Source organism: Pelodiscus sinensis, chromosome 1 (genome assembly GCF_049634645.1).
Source record: "Pelodiscus sinensis isolate JC-2024 chromosome 1, ASM4963464v1, whole genome shotgun sequence".
NCBI lineage: Eukaryota > Metazoa > Chordata > Testudines > Trionychidae > Pelodiscus > Pelodiscus sinensis.
The window spans coordinates 118,498,751-118,516,412 of NC_134711.1; the positions used below are offsets into that span (position 1 = coordinate 118,498,751).

At 41.6% G+C, this 17,662-nt stretch overlaps 1 protein-coding gene across 1 annotated transcript in view; it reads left to right on the forward strand.

Annotated features, from left to right (window-relative positions):
• GYS2 (glycogen synthase 2) overlaps nt 1-12,017 on the forward strand; it is a 63,189-nt gene extending 51,172 nt beyond the window's left edge. The window contains exons 11-16 of the mRNA XM_006127656.4: nt 1,626-1,739; nt 3,278-3,404; nt 5,177-5,272; nt 7,672-7,835; nt 9,151-9,231; nt 10,988-12,017. Of these exons, the coding sequence (XP_006127718.1) occupies nt 1,626-1,739; nt 3,278-3,404; nt 5,177-5,272; nt 7,672-7,835; nt 9,151-9,231; nt 10,988-11,209 (804 nt within the window). The 3' untranslated portion in view covers nt 11,210-12,017. The remainder of the gene's footprint in view (nt 1-1,625; nt 1,740-3,277; nt 3,405-5,176; nt 5,273-7,671; nt 7,836-9,150; nt 9,232-10,987) is intronic.
• The last annotated feature ends 5,645 nt before the right edge of the window (nt 12,018-17,662 follow it).

The window sequence follows — 17,662 nt, forward strand, 5'->3', positions numbered from 1 at the left end:
TAGTCAGCTTTTTAAACCCAATCTAGGTGTTTTTCCATTCTCTCTCTTTGTCTGTTTCTTTTACAAATTAGTATTAAACCATCCTAACTGCTTTTGGTAGTGCAAGAGCATTCCTATCATCTGAAGTATATCCGTGAACTCCTTAGACCTCTCCTTTTAATAATACATTCAAATTCTTTACAAATCTTCCTCCTCCTTCCTACATCCAAGCTCATGTTTTATTCCCCCTCCCTTCTTGATTCTTGGATTCTGCCATTTTAAATGTGGTAATTATTAACCATTAAAATACTGTATCTAAGGGGGTGGATGATTCTCTATCACTTAAAGTCTTTAAATTAAAATGGGTATCTTTGTAAAAGATACTACAAAGAGGATTTATTGGATTAGATACAAGAATGACTAGGTAAAATTCCATGGCACTATATTACAGGCAGTCCCCGGGTTACGTACAAGATAGGGACTGTAGGTTTGTTCTTAAGTTGAATCTGTATGTAAGTCGGAACTGGCGTCAGCCGCTGCTGAAACTGATCAGTTTCAACAGCGGCTGAATCTGGACGCCAGTTCTGACTTACATACAGATTCAACTTAAGAAACCCAGGCGTCCCCAAGTCAGCTGCTGCTGAAACTGATCAGTGGCTGATTCCAGGAAGCCTGGGGCAGAGCAGCTGGGGTGCTGCTGGGTTGCTCCAGTAGTGCGGCTCCTCGGCGCTACTGGAGCAACCCAGCAGCACCCCAGCTGCTCTGCCTCAGGTCCTGATTCAGCCGCTGCTGAAACTGACCAGCAGCGGCTGAATCAGGACTCCTGGGGCAGAGCAGCTGGGGTGCTGCCGGGTTGGTCCAGAGCGGCACTGCGGGACCAATCCGGCAGCGCCCCAGCTGTTCTACCCCAGGGGTAGGCAAGGAAAGCCTGGTCTGCTGGGGGGGGGGGGCACTAGCTGCACCCCCCCCCCCCCAGCAGACCAGGGAGACGGGGGTGGCGGGACCGCCCAAGTCCTCCACGGCTTTGCTCCGTCTCCCTGGTCTGCTGACCTGGGAGACGCGGAGCAAAGCCTTGGAGCACGCGGGCAGCGGGACAGTCCAGGCGCGCCACGGCTGTCCCACTGCTGGCATGCTCCGAGGCTTTGCTCCCCATCTCCCTGGTCTGCTGGTCAGACCAGGGAGACGGGGAGCAAAGCCGCGGAGCACACCCGCAGCGGGACAGCTCAGTCGCGCATGGGCTGTCCAGCTGCGGGCGTGCTCCAAGGCTTTGCTCCCCGTCTCCCTGCAGACCAGGGAGACGGGGAGCAGTTTTTCTCGCCCCGGAGGACGGGGGTGGCGCATCTGGGCATCCCGCCGCTCCCGTCCTCCGGGGCGAGAAAAGCCCCGTTCGTAACTGCGGATCCGACATAAGTCGGATCCGCGTAACTCGGGGACTGCCTGTATATGCAGGAAGTGAGACTCGACTATCACAATGGTCCTTTTCTGGCCTTAAAATTGATGAGTGAAACCCTAGTTCTAATGAAGTTAATGGCAAAAATCCCATTGACTTAAATGGGGCCAGGACTGCACCCTATGACTCTGTTAATGGAGTCTTTGCCGGCACTTTTTCATGCCTTTGATCAAAGTTTGCCTTTTCTCTGACATAGCGGCAGTCTCTGCCTCCAGTGACCACCCACAACATGATTGATGATTCCAATGACCCAATCCTCAATACCATCCGGCGCATCGGACTCTTCAATAACCGCACGGACAGAGTTAAAGTACAGTCTTTCATTCTGATTTTTCCCTTCTTTTCCTAACAGAAGTTCATGAAACTATCTCAGCCCAAGTTGTTAGTATTGGAGGAAGAGGGACTATTCTACTAGAGATGTGTGGAATGAAATATGCAACACCTCTTCAAATAGCAACAGCCAGGCTCGTTCCGCAGATCCCATCAGCTGCTCATTACCCCCTGAACTTCAAGGAAGGCATTTAATGCGAGGGATGGCTTAGCTGTTAAAATCTTCTAGATAGAATTTTTGAAAACATGGCCCCATCAAAGTCCATGGCTAAAAGTCCTAGCCTCTCAAAATCAATGGATTTCACATGATGGGCCTGCAACCCATATATCTAAGTACATCTTTATGCATTGTTTACCCAAATCTTATAACAGGACCATTTAAGAGAGAGAGGAAGGGAGCATTTTGCTATCCTTATGAATGAATGAATCCCACCTATTTATGGTAGGCAAACTCTGTGTAGTTTGAGCCCGCCTTCCCAAGCCTTTTTCTGCCCGCACTTCTGAGCAGTGCTCCCCTAAGTTGATGATGTAGCTTACATTGTTACCCTTAGTGTTATGTGGTTCAGAAAGGGGATTGTGTCTCTTCATGAGCTCTCCTTTGAGTCAGTGTACGTAGGCACCACACCTCACTGTGTGCTCCTACTGAAGCCCCAAACCCCAGCAGATGCACTTCATAGGGCTAAACCCCCAAGATCCCTGTACCTGCTGAGCAGAAGCCCCTACCCACCATCCTGCTATAAGGCAGAGGTTCCAAGCTCCCTCCACCTCCGCAGCCTGGTAGAAGGAGAATTGGAGGGGAGCTGTACTTGAATGGTAAAATTGCCGGATGTGGCTCATGAGACATAGTTTGGCCTTCCCTGCCCTAACCCATAATGTTCAGTTTGGGTGTTTTCCTTACTTAAATGATGGGATGATGTCACTGATGAACCATGTGAAGAATAGTTTTAGATGCCAACAATATTCCCACAGTAGGCTTATATGAAGAGAGTATGAAAGAAAAGGTACCATGCATATAGAGCAGTGTTTCTTAAACTTTTTAAGACCGAGGAACACCAAAAAATATTTTTTTTAATGAACACCAAAGATTTAAAAAAAAGTTGGGGGTGGGGAAGAGGAAGAGTGTGTGTGGCGGGGGGAGTTATTGAGGAGGAAAAAATGGGTCCGAGGGAAATCAGAGGGAAAGTTATTGAGGGGGGAAAAAAGTCACCTGCCTCTTTAAGGGTGGCCATTTTGAATTCTGTTGTTCTCCGTGGCACACCAGTGTGCTACGGAACACAGTTTAAGAAACACTTATATAGAGGGATCAGGTGTTAAGGAGGAACAAATTAAGGTACCAAAAATTATGACTGTTGTCAAATTGGGCTATGTACAGATAGAATTAGGGAGGGACATTGAAAGCAATGTCCAAATCCCTAGACTTTGGCTAAGGGTGAAGGCACTAACTGTTTGATCTCTTCTATAATTAAAAATACTGGTTTTATTTTTCTTTTGGCACTAATGTAAGTTTTGAATATCTAGGTGATATTACACCCAGAGTTCCTGTCTTCAACAAGTCCATTATTACCCATGGACTATGAAGATTTTGTCAGAGGTTGCCATTTGGGGGTGTTTCCATCCTATTATGAGCCATGGGGTTACACTCCAGGTAAGCAATCTTTAGGTCAACTGCGGCCAGATGTTTAATATGGATCTTGCCGCTAGGGGGCATTTAGAAAGTGGGAGGAGCTTGACATTCTGCTTCTACAATATTGAACTCTATTTCCTCTATGTTACAAAGCTTCAGCTGCTGGCAGAGTTCTTAAACCAGATTTTTAGCTGGTGCAAACTGGCATTGCTCTGTTAACCAAAGAACACCTAGTGATGTTCCAGCTTTGGACTCTGACTTTCCCACAGTCACATGTATCCTTTGTCTGCTGTAGCATTAGAAGGCAAATCCATTTTTTGTGTGGTAACATCAAACATCTGCCCATTTAAAAAAAAAAAAAAGATCTGGAGGAATATATATATATATTGCAACAATGAGGCAAAAAATAGATGGAAGCCAAATTGTTCTCAGCTGGTGTAACTTGACTTAACCAAATTCAATGGTATTATGTATGTTTGCACTACCTGGTCCTAATATTTTCACAATCTGATAGATATTTTTGTTGGCATTTCCCACAAACACTTAGAAGTAGTGATAGAGATTAGGACTCCGTACCAGTGTTCTCTGTAAGCTGTGCGCTCATGTAGCTGCTCAGGAGAAATTCAGATACCACCCAGCTGATTAGCAAAGCACCCATAGCTAGGTTTTTGTTTCTACTGGTGGTGCACATGAAAAAATTATTTTGCACGTGGATGGAAAAGATTATAGGGAACATTGTTCTTTACATGAACTGAATATCAATGGAGCTCACAGAGACTAGTCTTCAAGGTAGGCTGGCATATGACCAAGAGTTTTGGAAGAGGGCTATAAAAATTGCCAACCCCAAATAGAGAAGTGGCAAGAAAGAAGATGACCATGACTTACAAGTAGTACTAGATAAGCCTCATAGGATTAGGGGGAGATATTTGAGGGCACAGTGGCAGTCAGGTTTTCAACCTATAATTTAGGGTCGAGATCTGCTAAATATTTCGGTGCCTAACTCCCATTGGGCTCACATACCGTTGAGAGTGTAAGGCTAAGTCCTTCACTTCTATTGTGCCTTTGAAAATATCTCCCTTAGTTATGATATGCATCTGAAAGTTTGAGAGCTTATCTGAAGCATATCTGTCATTAGCCAATTAATTGGAGTAGAAATCTCACAAAATGAAGCTTTCTCATACAACGTTTAATACTTCCTGTCTCTGGTTCCAAATGGCTCACAATTATTTGATTGTATTTTAGCCCTTTCTCCTCTTGTCCCAGACTAAACCAGCGTACGGAAAAAACAATGAGATTAGATTAGCCTCACACAGAAAAGTTTGACGGGCACTCAGTTTGAGGGAGTGGTTTCTCTCATCTTGACTAATGGGTTACCCATATAAATCTCCCGAGAAGAAGACCCTTTTGGGGGGATTTTTAGGTTCATCCTAATCCTAAATTAGATATATTTTATCAGTCTGAGATTATCACTTGCATTTAGGTTCCCATCTGTGAACACTGAGCTCATAGAGGGTTTGTATTAGGATTAGCTAGAAAATATGTACTTCCAAAAATTGAAAGAAAAAAATCTATTTCTCATAAAAAATGTCACTTCCTTTGAACTTTTCTGTCCAAATGGTGGCAGTAGTGGATGGCAGGGGAAGTGGTCACTGCAAAAATCATGATGGCTTTTCATTGGAATTTTCTAACCAGCTCTGTGATTGACAGGACTCTAAATCCTCATATTTTCTGTTCACGCAACGTGAAACCAAGCAAAGTATATTGACAGTCTCTTTTTATGTGTCTTTTGGTAGCTGAGTGCACTGTGATGGGCATTCCCAGTGTGACCACAAACCTCTCTGGATTTGGCTGTTTCGTGCAGGAGCATGTAGCTGACCCAGCGGCGTATGGTGAGCTTGTTAATAGTACTTCAAAACTCATCAGATTTAGGAACCCAGTTAATTAGCTGTTTTGTGACTGTGCCTATTGCACTTTTTCTCCTTTCTGAATAAATATATTTGAGGGGCAAACCCCAAAGTTCAGCTAGTTTGTTTGGATTGAAAGTTTAGGTGTTAATCCAAAACCTTTCCAGTTCTTTTTCTCTCCTGCATGGTTGTGTGTGCTTTTTTCTTCTTTTTTTTTTTCTTCCCCAATCCTAGCTTGCTCGTTAGACTTTCTTCCAATTTAACTATTTCCTTCCATCCCTCCCTTTCTAAGGAAGTGATGGAAATACACCCCTGCTTTAAGAATGGATTTACTGGGATAGCAGCAACAATTTGTGGAGTCCATGAAAGAGAGAGGATAACTTGACTAGACTAAACTGAGATGCATATTTACAGTAAGGCCCCTTCATAGCACTTTTATAATGGAAAGGAGCCTTATATGACACCTAAAGAGGGATCTAGGGGTCATGCATGAACTACAAACTAAATAAGGGTACATATACATAGCAAGGCTAAAAATCAAATTAAACTACACAACTTCAGCGACATCAATAGCGTAGCTGAAGTTGAAATAGCTTTACTCAGCTTTTGGCGTTGTCTGCACAGCAGGAAGTCAAAGGAAGAGTGTTCTTCCTTTAACTTCCCTTACTCCTCGGGAAATGAGGATTACCATGAGTTGGAGTAAGAAGTCCTCCAGCTTGACATTATTTCAAAATAAAGGCTTGTCATGTAGATGTGCATTATGTTATTTCGGAATGATGTCAATTATTCTGAAATAACATTGCTGTGTAGACATACCCTATGAGTCAATAGGATGATTCTGTTGCAGACAAAAGCACACCATGTTTTGGGATGAGAGAAGTAATTCTTCCCATCTACTGTGTGCTGATTAGGCCTCATCTGGAGTATTGTCTTGTTCTGGCATCTCATTTAAGGAAAGATGCGGACAAATTGGAGCAGGTCCAGAGAAGAGCAACAAAAATGATTAAAGGTCTAGAAAACATGACCTATGAGGGAAGATGGAAAAAATTGATTTGTTTAGTCTGGAAAAGAGAAGACTGATGGGGGTCATAATAGCGGTTTTCATGTACCTGAATGGTTGTTACAAGGAGGAGGGAGGAAAAAGTATTCTCCTTAACCTCTGAGAATAGGAAAAGAAGCAATGGGCTTAAATTGCAACAAGAGAGGTTTAGGCTGGACATTGGGAAAAACTTTGTCAGGGTGATTAAGCATTGGAATAAATTGCCTGGGGAGGTTGTAGAATCTCCATCATTAGAGATTTTTAAGAGCAGATTAAACAAACACTGGTTAGGAATGGTCTGGATAGTGCTTAGTCCTGCCATGAGTTCAGGAGGCTGGGGTTGATGACCTTCTGAGGTCTCTTCCAATTCTTTGAGTCAATAATTCTGGGATTATAAATGAGAATGAAGACCCAGGTTCTTGAAATTAATGGAAGTTTGGTGTCTAAATACCTTAAAGAACTGGGCTGTGTCTTTGTATCTTCAAAAAAGTTGATATTTCGAATGAGATTAAAAAGAACAAGATATTGGGACATCATTTAAAAAATATGGTATTACAGCTTTGCTCATTACATTCTGTACTGACAGACTCTCACAGGTTACAACCAATTTTTCACCAAAATTCTAAAAAGCATACACATGGCTATATCTCTACTGAAAAAACAGGTATTTACATGGAGATAGCTGTCTGGCTGTAAAATCCTAGTGGCATCAAAATACTATAGTGTTTTTTGTTGTTGTTGGGGTTTTTTTTTTTTTTAACCTCGTTGCAAGTCATATTCAACCACAGGTGGAGGAGAAAGTGTTGACCTGGACTAGCAACATTGAGGTAATAATTACATGTACATTGTCTCAGCTTAGCTATTTCAATGTAAAATCCTAGTGAAGCTAGCTTTCTTGATTTAAAAACATACCGCCTTTTACAGAGAAGATATATCTTGCGTGTTTGGGAATCTCTCTTGTCTGTCAATTTTCACCCCCCTCACTTCATACCACAAAGCTGCCACAGGCATTCAAAAAAAGGTAGCAATTTTTTTAATAATGGAAAAGTGAATTTTTTTACCACACAAGCACCGAAACCATTTTTGGACAGACTTGAAAACAATAGAAGTCTTCCTGGGCTGAGAACAGATCTGCCAAATTTCAGCCCCAAAGGAAAAAAATTCAAAGCATTGCTCAGCAGCTGCTGAAACATCCTGCTAGAATGAAAACACTTGTCATTCCTTGGTCCACTTATTAAAAAAGAAAGTTGACTACTTGTTATACTTAAAAGAAAAATAGAACTGTAAGTTAAGTCAAAAGCTTGCTTCTATACTGGCTCATCTGCAACTTTGTTTGCATCCTCAGGCATTTACATAGTTGACAGGAGGTTCCGCTCCCCTGATGAATCGTGTAACCAGTTGACTCAGTTCTTGTATGGATTTTGCCAGCAGTCACGGCGCCAGAGGATTATCCAGAGAAATCGAACGGAGAGGCTCTCAGATCTACTAGACTGGAGATACTTAGGCAGGGTATGTGAATGTGTTTAAGGGTTGCATACCAAACTCTTGGCCCAAACACACTTCCACCACCATAGTTTTTGGGGATAGAACCTGTTGTCATTAGCACCAAAGTCCCTTTCAGAGAAGTTTCCCTTTTAACTTACAGTTAAGGATGTGCTCAAGTGCCCGCTTACTCCCATACCTGAGAGAATTGCCTTGATCTGCTTGTTTCGTGCAGGAGCCAAATGCGATGTGGAGGCCTTGTGTCCATGGTGCGGGGGAGGTCCCATTACACCGGGGTTTGGCCAGATCCAGCCCACCTAACACTTCGATCCAGCCAGTATCTGGCTGCTTTCTATTTATATCCTTCTGCTCTTGACATCAAATTTATAGGTGGTGGCTCAGTCAGCAGGATCCTATTTAAATAGCTCACTGCTCCCAATTGCAGCGTTACCCTGATAGGGCCGGAGCCATGAGCCTTTTAAATAGCTGCAGCAACCCAGGATGGCTGCCAGGCACTGTGGCAGTGGCAGGGCCAGGAGCCCTTTGCTGTGTTTTTACTTCAAGGCCTCCGGCCCCAGACAACTCTGCAGGGAGGCTAGTTCCCAGCCCTACCACTTCCTCCCCAAGCCTCCCTCTTCTGGTGGGTGGAGCTGGCCCATGACCACGTACCAAAGTTCATTAAGCGGTCCCCCTGCAAAAATTATTGCCCACCCCTGAGTTACAGGATCACAGCTTGCCACGGTAAATTGTCATTTCAGCGTGGATCCCCAGAATGAGCAAAACTGTTGGGTTTTTTTAAACTTCACACTGAGACTTTTTTTTTAATTTGCAAAACAATGTCAAGGTCAAAAATCTATGTTTCCTATGTCTACCTACATTCATTTTGAAGAATGTGTCTGTTTTAATGTGTGTAATGTGTTACAGTATTACATTCATGAGCATATATAATATATTTCTACTCTGGAAAGAGAAACGGGTGCTATATTTTAGGGATAAAAGAAATGCCTCCACCTCCCCAGAAAAATAAGACCGGTTTAAATAGGTGCCCTACGCCATGTCCTATTCCTTAATCACCCAAGAGTGTATCTTCACTGAAGCCAAAGAAGCAGCTTCTGTTCAGTTACCCCAGTATAAATTGCTCAGGATTTGATCAATTATGTGAGTGCAATGTGTTCATAGTTTCACAAGGGCCATGCCAGCTGGGTTAGCCTTGGTTAAGGATCCAGTCAGTCTTTCTTCAGAATCTTTGAGAAGATAATAGTGTTCCTGTTCCTGTCTCTGCCTAATTGTGCCCAAGTCTTTACGAGGTGGTTGTACATGTAGATCTGTTTTCTTTTTGCAGTACTATATGCATGCCAGACACCTGGCTCTGAGCAGAACTTTCCCAGATAAATTTGAGATGGAACCAAATGCTCCACCAAAGGTATGTCTATCAGTATAGATGATTTTAGTCTGCATTTTAACAACTGTCTTGAGAGAGAAAAAGAAAAGCCTGATGAACAATATTTCATTTAACCTCAAGCAACGTTTAGTTGAGTTCAGTGTTTTAGTACAGTCAAATTCTGCTACAAGAGTGTATGGTAGGGATATTAAAATGTTAATGTGTAACCCCACTGCATTTTATAGCAGTTTTATAGCAGTTACACATTTGCACTTGGGGGCAGGCAGCTCTGCCGGAGCCAGTGCTTGCCTGCTCCCCCCTGCCCCATCTCTGATACAGAGGCAGCAGGGAAGTGCTGCATGTAACCATTAGGATTCACTGCTGAACCCAGACTCATTGGTTAATCATGTCAAATGGATAAACATTCACATCACTAGTGTCTGGATGCCCAATAGAAAACCCCATCACCTGAAATAGGGATTTATGAAACAGGGACATTTTAAAAAGGGAAAGGAGTTGATACTCCTGTGATTATTTGCCTCATCAAAAACTAGATTTGCTCCACTTCATTATTCTTGTATTTTGCTACATTGTTGTAGCTGCTGCAGGGCAAGGTAGGTTCAATGCTTTGAAATGAATGAGCATGTTAGGGAACTCGACTGCTTATTTTAGAATTCCTTCCAGACTAGTAAGAGTCGGAGTATGACAGAAGGCTTTAGAAGCCTAGATCTGCAATGAGATCTTAGAGCTTACTTCTCGTACAGCCTTGCTGTTCCAATAATTTAGCTATGCTGTTCCGCATGTGGGCAAAACCAGCCTTGAATTCCTCCAAAGAGAAAGCAGGTTAAAGGTTATACCATATCTTATTCAAGAGGCAGTTTTCTTTAGATTGGCAATAAGATCCCAGATGCCATCATATAATGGTGTTAAAGCTTCACATTATTCTGCCAGCTGAGAAGGGCATTTTGCATACAGTCCATATTGTTAACCACTAAAAATTATTCTTCACACCAAGGATTAATATGCTGGACCCTGATGTGAAAGTAGTGTAATGGGAGCAGCTAAGTGTGCCTGAAAGTAACTGCACAACCTATATTGCACTTATAGTGAAATAAAAGCACAACAGAGACCTGACAAAGGCTTCTCTTCTTGAATGGCCCTTTAATCTGTTTGAAACTGAAGTTTGTTTGGTTGGGTTTTTTTATAGGGTTTGATAAACTCTGTAAATTGGGGAGGGGAAAGAATATGCACTTTTCCTGTTAAAATTGTATTTAAATTCACAGATGCTTGGGCTAGATCATAGCCCTGGGAATAAAATAAGTTGCAGTGTTGCAATGGGAATGTCCCAGTATTCCTCCAAGAGCTCCTGGTCAAGCAAGGAGCACATACCTGCTGCTTTACTCCTTATGGGCTGCAGCTTACTTCCCCTGCTGTATCAATATGGGTCTGCGGGCCCAGGCTGAGAGTGATTGATTGGCACATGGCCCCAGAGGAGAAGGAAAAGGACATGCCCTGCACTCTGTAGACTGCACAGCAGATGGGAATCGCATCTATCACGTTTTGCTTGCTTTTTTCATATGGTTTCTCTGTGCAGATTACATCAGTTTTGGCGCCCAATCACACAGGCAGTAAATAGATTTAAGGGCATCTAAGTCTGGTGTATGGAGCAGGTGTAGCCTTCATTAACTTATACGTAATCTTTGCCTTGGCCCTGTGGATACTTTGACCTACCATCACTCAGTATAACCAAACAAGTTGTGGCAGTGTAATGTTTATTTCTTGCTTATGTTTCTGGCAGACAGATGGTTTTAGGTACCCTCGGCCTTCATCAGTGCCCCCATCACCTTCCGCGTCTCAACATTCCAGCCCTCATCATAGCGAAGGGGAGGACGAAGATGAGGATGAAAGATATGATGAGGAGGAAGAGGCCGAAAGGGACAGGCAAAACATAAAGTCACCTTTTTCCCTCGGAGTACTGCCACAAGGAAAGAAAAAGCAACATGGAGAATATAGGAACTGAATTCCTTTGCTGTCATCCCAACGCGGTCTTCATCCATTAAAGAGCATCCAAGTGTAGGCTAGTCAATCTCTCTGAGTTAAGGGCAGTGCAGTGTGGTTAGGGAACCTTAAATAAGCATTATTTGGGTTAAACTGTTTGAAAACCTAACTATATTTTACCTTACAAGTGAATGGTAACTCTACTCTCTGCCTCAGAGGTAGAAGAGCATTTTCAAACCTTATTTAACCTAGAGGATGTGGCAATCCCTGTGTGATAACTCCAGCTAGATTGCACATACTGTAGATTATATTTTTGTCTGTATAATTATTTGAGCTTACTTGTAATTCATGAAGACAAGTCCATTATAGTCACTACGAAAGAATGCATACTTCCATCCTTTCCACTCCCTAGCAAACAGACACCACCTTTGGGCCCCGACTGGAATGTTTTAAAGAAATCGTTACCTGGGGAAACCTTGGCACAGTTAAGAAAATGGTTTTTTCCCTCTCCTGTTCTAAACCTACATCACTTTTTAAAAAAAAATGCTTAAAGTGAAAAGAAATGTCTTGATGCTACTTGTGGGAAAATATCTGGTGGTGTTTTGTAAGATGACTTCATATGAAAATGCCTGTGGAGTTGTCTAGAACCACAAAAAACAGCAGACTGTTTTTCTGGTTTCTTTCGAATGCTACATTTTATTGCATTTTTTTCCTCTTCACTGAGGTATGTTGATGAAGTTGGGGAGATACATTCATGTGACTTGGCTCAAAAAAGTGATAAAATTCCTGGAAATGATTCCTTGCCTCTGTGAATAAATCCACATGCCATATTGTGTTGTAATAACATTGTCTCAAAAATCTAAATTTAAAAGCCTGAGCTCTGTCTGTCCTTGGGAGTTTTCTAGTCCAAGGCTACCACCTATGAAAATACATGAGTTAGCAGTGCCTACGGTTAAGTGTGCTGTGGTACTACCAGAGCCAACTGAGGTCAGGGCACTATTGGGCTAGACCTTGTTCAGTCATGTGATGAGGAAGTGTCCTTGCCCGGAAGAGTTCACAATCTGAATAGACTGAATAAAAGAGGGAAAACAAAGGCACAGAGATGCAATGACTCACTCAAGAACACCAGACAGCAGAGCTGTGAACAGAACCCAGTTCTCAAGTCCTAGTACAAATCTCTAGTCAGTAGACACAACGGCTAATTGTTCTAACTGTAATGCAGGGAAAACAAATGGGCCCACCTTTTGTGCATTGTCTACCAAATGTGAGAGGGCATCCTTTTACAATATCTGACAAAACCCCCTGAAATGAAAGATGCTACACCAAAAAAATAACAAAGTGAACTTGAAATAGTGAGTAGTGCTTTCCTCAGGCCACATGGACATTTACCCTGTGATCGACTCTCTCGAGATTGGTCTTCCAGAGTTCAAATTAGCAGGTCTAGTAAGGTCCTGCTAAATTGACTGCTGATGTTGCCTCCATCAACCCTGGTACTCTATAGTGTCGCGAGGAGTAAGGGAAGTCAACAGGAGAGTTTCTCCGCTCCACCTCTTGCATTGGGGCCACTGCAGAAATTTAAGCTATATTGACTCCAACCACACTATTCTTGTAGCTGGAATTGTGTATCTTAGGTTGACTTTCTCACGTAGTATAGAACTGGCCTTAGTCAGCCCTGACGTATCCTGTTTCAATATTCAGTTCAGCGTGCAAGCCAAGAGTGCATTGTCTATAGAGTTCTCTTTTGTTTCTATGACCTAGCACAGTATTTCTTAAACTTTTTAAGATGGAGGAACACCAAACAATTTTTTTTGTTGAGCCAAAAAAAAAAAGAAATTGGGGGGGGGGGGGGAAATTATTGAAGAGGGAAAAAAGTGTTGGGGGAAAGTTAGAGCAAAAAAAAAATCGCCTGCCCCTTTAAAGGTGGCCATTTTGAATTCTGTTGTTCTCTGCAGCACACCTCCGACTGCTTCACGGCACACCCGTGTGCCGCGGAACACAGTTTAAGAAACACTGATTTAGCATGTCTAAGGTAAATGAGTTACAGTAATAAGTTGTGAGTAGAATTTTAAAAGAACCTAAGTCCCCTTTTCAAAAGAGAATTAGGCCCAGGTCCTCAATGGGAACAAGATACTTAAATATGTTTGGATATCAGTAACCTAGGAGTGAATTACAATGAAACTTGGGCTCCTAACTGCCTAAGGACCGGATACTTAAAGGATTTTTAAAAGCACATAAAGCTCCATTGAGATTTACTTCTGAAGTCACTTGTTAAAAATGGAACTTATTGTTCCTAAGCCCTGCAGGTGCTTTTAAAAATGTGATGCTAAAAGAAAACATCAGGTTTGTGTGGCACAAAGATAAATGTGCAGCTCAGATCAGTCACTGCCTTGTGATGATAAAGAAAACTAAATCAACCAAGATATTTTCCTGTGAAATTGTATTGCAGAATGATCAAAGCCATTTATATTACACTGTAAACATCTTATTTTGAAAACTTCCTGAATTGGAGGGGAGTGGGAGCAAGAGAACAGCTGGATTTCACCATAAAACTGTTCAAAATGAATATTCTTCCCTGCTCTCGTAATTTTTTTCTCAATTTACACATGCAAGGTCATTAGGAGAGCATGGGGTACACAGTCTGGTACATATGGGCAATGTGCTGCTGACTTAATGGAGCTGTGTTTCAGAGCAGGAAAGGAACCATGATTCCCATCCTACAAGAATTTTCAAGGTTTTGAAAAGTGTTTTGACTCTGACCTAGCATGAAAAGTCAAAATCTAGACCACATTTTCTAACCAAAACTTTGAAAAATATCATATTGGATCAATTGTACTATTTTGATCATTTCACAATGTTCCATTTTGATTTTGACCTTTATATTTTTTACATTTTTGTTACAAGTTATCTTAAATTACTAAACAAAACAAGTTATTGGAAAATGGAACTTCTTCATTTGGAAAATGTTGAAATGGGACATTTTGAAACTTTTTTTTCTCCACGATATTTTTAAGCAGGAAATTCATCAGAATGGACTCAACTCTTTTGGTGTTGACAAATGGACATTTTCTGACACATTAACTCAGACATTTATGGATCACCCCAGCTGCATTAAAATAACTAATTTTTTTCTGGGTTTGTTCTTACAGAGTTGCAATAAATAACATACATGAGCCAGGGTACATCTAGACACCGGGGCTATTTTGGGATACCAGAAGTATCCTGAAATATCTATGCTGTCTTTTAAACGTGCCTGTTATTTTGAAAAATATTTCAAAATAACGGGTGCACTATTGCAGCATCCATGTAACTTTCGTTCCATGAGGGTTAAGAGATGTGTCTAAATAGTGCCTTATTTCAAAATTTGACAGTGTGGATGTGCCAAATTTTGAAATAAGCTATTTTGAAATACAATCAAAATAAGACCAAGTTACATAGTGCAAAATACATATCTTATTTTGAGTTTAGGTTGCTGTGTAGGCCCCCCCCCCCCCCCCCCCATTGTGTAGGTTCACACAAGGCTAAAGCCTATAACTGCTCTTAGTCATGTTTTCTGTATATGACACCTCAGGGAAAATAGTGAGCTGTCTCAGCTGACAAAAATATCTCCATAATACCCACCTCTTTGTTTAATCTCATCAAACTCACATGCTGTACTCAACTGGCCAGCTCACCAAAGGCCAACCCCCACTGATTTTTTTTAATCATTATAAGATCGTTTATTTGCATCTGACAAACTCGGCCGTAGTTAGCTGTCATACTGAAAATACAAAGGGTCTAAGATCAGCTCATTTCTAAGTTGGCAGAGCTTTTATTTCTTTTCATGACATTTATAAGTAATTGTTCATGCTGGTGGGCTTGGACCTACAGTAAACCATAAAAAAGTCCATTCATCTTAACTATAGTGAAGAGGTTTTTTTCTGTAGTTCTGAAATGTTCAGGCACATGAAAGTTGTCATAACTGAGCAGATCAGACGATATATAACCCATCTACTTTTCTCCAGGGTACAGTACAATCCCAGCTTCTGTAAAAATAATAATAGAGAAGTACCTGAAGAATTCAGATTAGACCTCAGCCAAAGTCCTTTAAAGTAAATAAGATTCTCATTGACTTCATTGGGCCATAGCTGAAACCCAAACATAGGATTTTGAATAAATGGAGTGATCCAGCACACATCAGCACTAGCTGATTTAACTGATTTTCAAAACTTAGGCTACATCTACGCCGTGCCTCTCTTGTGCAAAAGCCTATGCAAATGAAGTGTGAATTAGCATATTGCCATACTTCATTTGCATAATTAAATAGCAGCCATTTTTGCGCAAGAGGCTTTTGCACAAAAAGGAGCTGTGTAGACTGCTCCTTTTTGTGCAAAAACCCCCTCGTGCAAGAGCAATTCTTCATTTTTTCATGAAGAACAGCTCTTGTGCAAGAAGGTTTTTTTGCACAAAAAGGAGCCGTCTACACAGCTCCTTTTTGAGCAAAAGCCTCTTGTGCAAAACTGGCCCATAATTAATTATGCAAATGAAGCACAGCAGTATGCTAATCTGCGCTTCATTTGTATAGGTTTTTGCAAGAGAGGTACAGTGTAGACGTAGCCTTAGGGTTTGTTCCCAGTCCGTCTAATCATTCCCCCACCCTCAACCTGATTTAAAATGTAACTAGTTACAAGAAGTACCTAGCAACACATCAAAGAAATGAATTCTTCCATTATTCCAGTTGTGTTGGATTTGATCAAGTAGGAAGTAACATTGCATTGATTGCAAATTAGTGGTATTAATCAGTGCTGACATCACAGGCATATGGTATTGAGAAAGGTGGAGCACGATGTGAGATGCATACATATTTTTAAAGAAACATGGTTGCTGAGACACAACTCTCCTGTGACTACTTTTTAATCATATAACTCCAGAAGGCTTTCTGATAAGTGTCATCTAGCTGCATAGTAAAGTGAAACATATCCATATCTGGGATAGTTAGTTGAAGTGTAATTCCCATATTGTCATTCAGAAAGCAAGTAAACACATCGGTTGCACAACGGGGCTATGTCTACACTCGGCTTCTTGCGCAAGTAATATGCAAATGAGGCCAAGCGTGGAATATTGCTGAGCCTCATTTGCATACCTAATGAGCCACCATTTTTTTCAGAAGAGGCTCTTGTGCAAGAGGGTTTTTCTTGCGCTAGAAGGGGCAGTGTAGATGCTCCTTCTTGCACAAGAGCCTCTTCTGGAAAAAAAGGTTGCTCATTAGGTATGCAAATGAGGCTCGGTGATATTCCATGCTTAGCCTCATTTGCATATTACTTGCTCAAGAAGCCGTGAGTGTAGACATAGCCCAACTGTGTAATTATGTATATTTGTCAGTGCTGACTTATCCATTAGGCACAGTAGGCACAGTGCCTAGGGCCCATGATACTTTTAGGGGCCCATGAAAATGTTTTAATTTCTTTTAAAATCAGAAGAAAAAAATGAACTTTTAGGGTCAAAGAAAATGTTTTAATTTTTTTCTCACATCACAAAAAAAATGAAACTTTTAGGGCCCACAAAAATCTATTAAATTTTGCCTAAATCAGAAAAAAAATAAAATGTTGAAGTATTTAAAGTTATATCAAAAATAATTTTTAATATTTTTTTTTATGGAGGAAGGGGCCCACGAAGGCAAAGGTGCCTAGGGCCCATGAAAGTCATAATGCGGCCCTGATATTTGTGTGCAATTTCCCCATTACCATGTGTTGCTGGATTCACTGTTGGTCCAACACTGAATTTCAGTGGCTAACAGTGGTGAATTCACCCCATGGTCATTAGGAAAGCCCCCAATCCAGGTAAGAATTACACACAGGCATCTCTTCACACAGTGAGTAGTTAGATGGGATTAGTCACAGTACATAAAAGAGAAGCATGTATTTAAATTTTGCAGAATTAAGATCTAAGTAGGTAGACTGTTAATAATTCATATTGTAGTGAACACCTGCCAACAATAAATCACCTGTTTTGTTGCCCTATATACTAGATGTATTCCATGCTATGTCTACACTGGCATGATCTTGCACAAGAACTCTTTTGCAGAAGAATTCTTGTGCAAAAACTCTTCCAGAAGAGAGCGTCTACACTGGCATGTGCATTTGCGCAAGAGCATCCATGCCAGTGTAGATGCTCTCTTGCACAAGAAAGCTCTGATGGCCATTTTAATCATAGGGCTTTCTTGTGCAAGAAATTCATGTTGCCTGTCTACACTGGCATCTTGCGCAAGAACAGTTGCGCAAGAGGGCTTATTCCTGAGTGGGAGCATCATAGTTCTTGCACAAGAAGCCCTGTTTTTATACAGTAGAACGTCAGTTTACTTGCGCAAGAACACACGGCCAGTGTAGACAGGCAGCAAGTTTTTGCGCAAGAGCGGCCACTTTGGTGCAAGATTGTGCCAATGTAGACACAGCCTAATAGTTCATTAATTTAACTGGAATATCACTAGCATGCAAGAGAA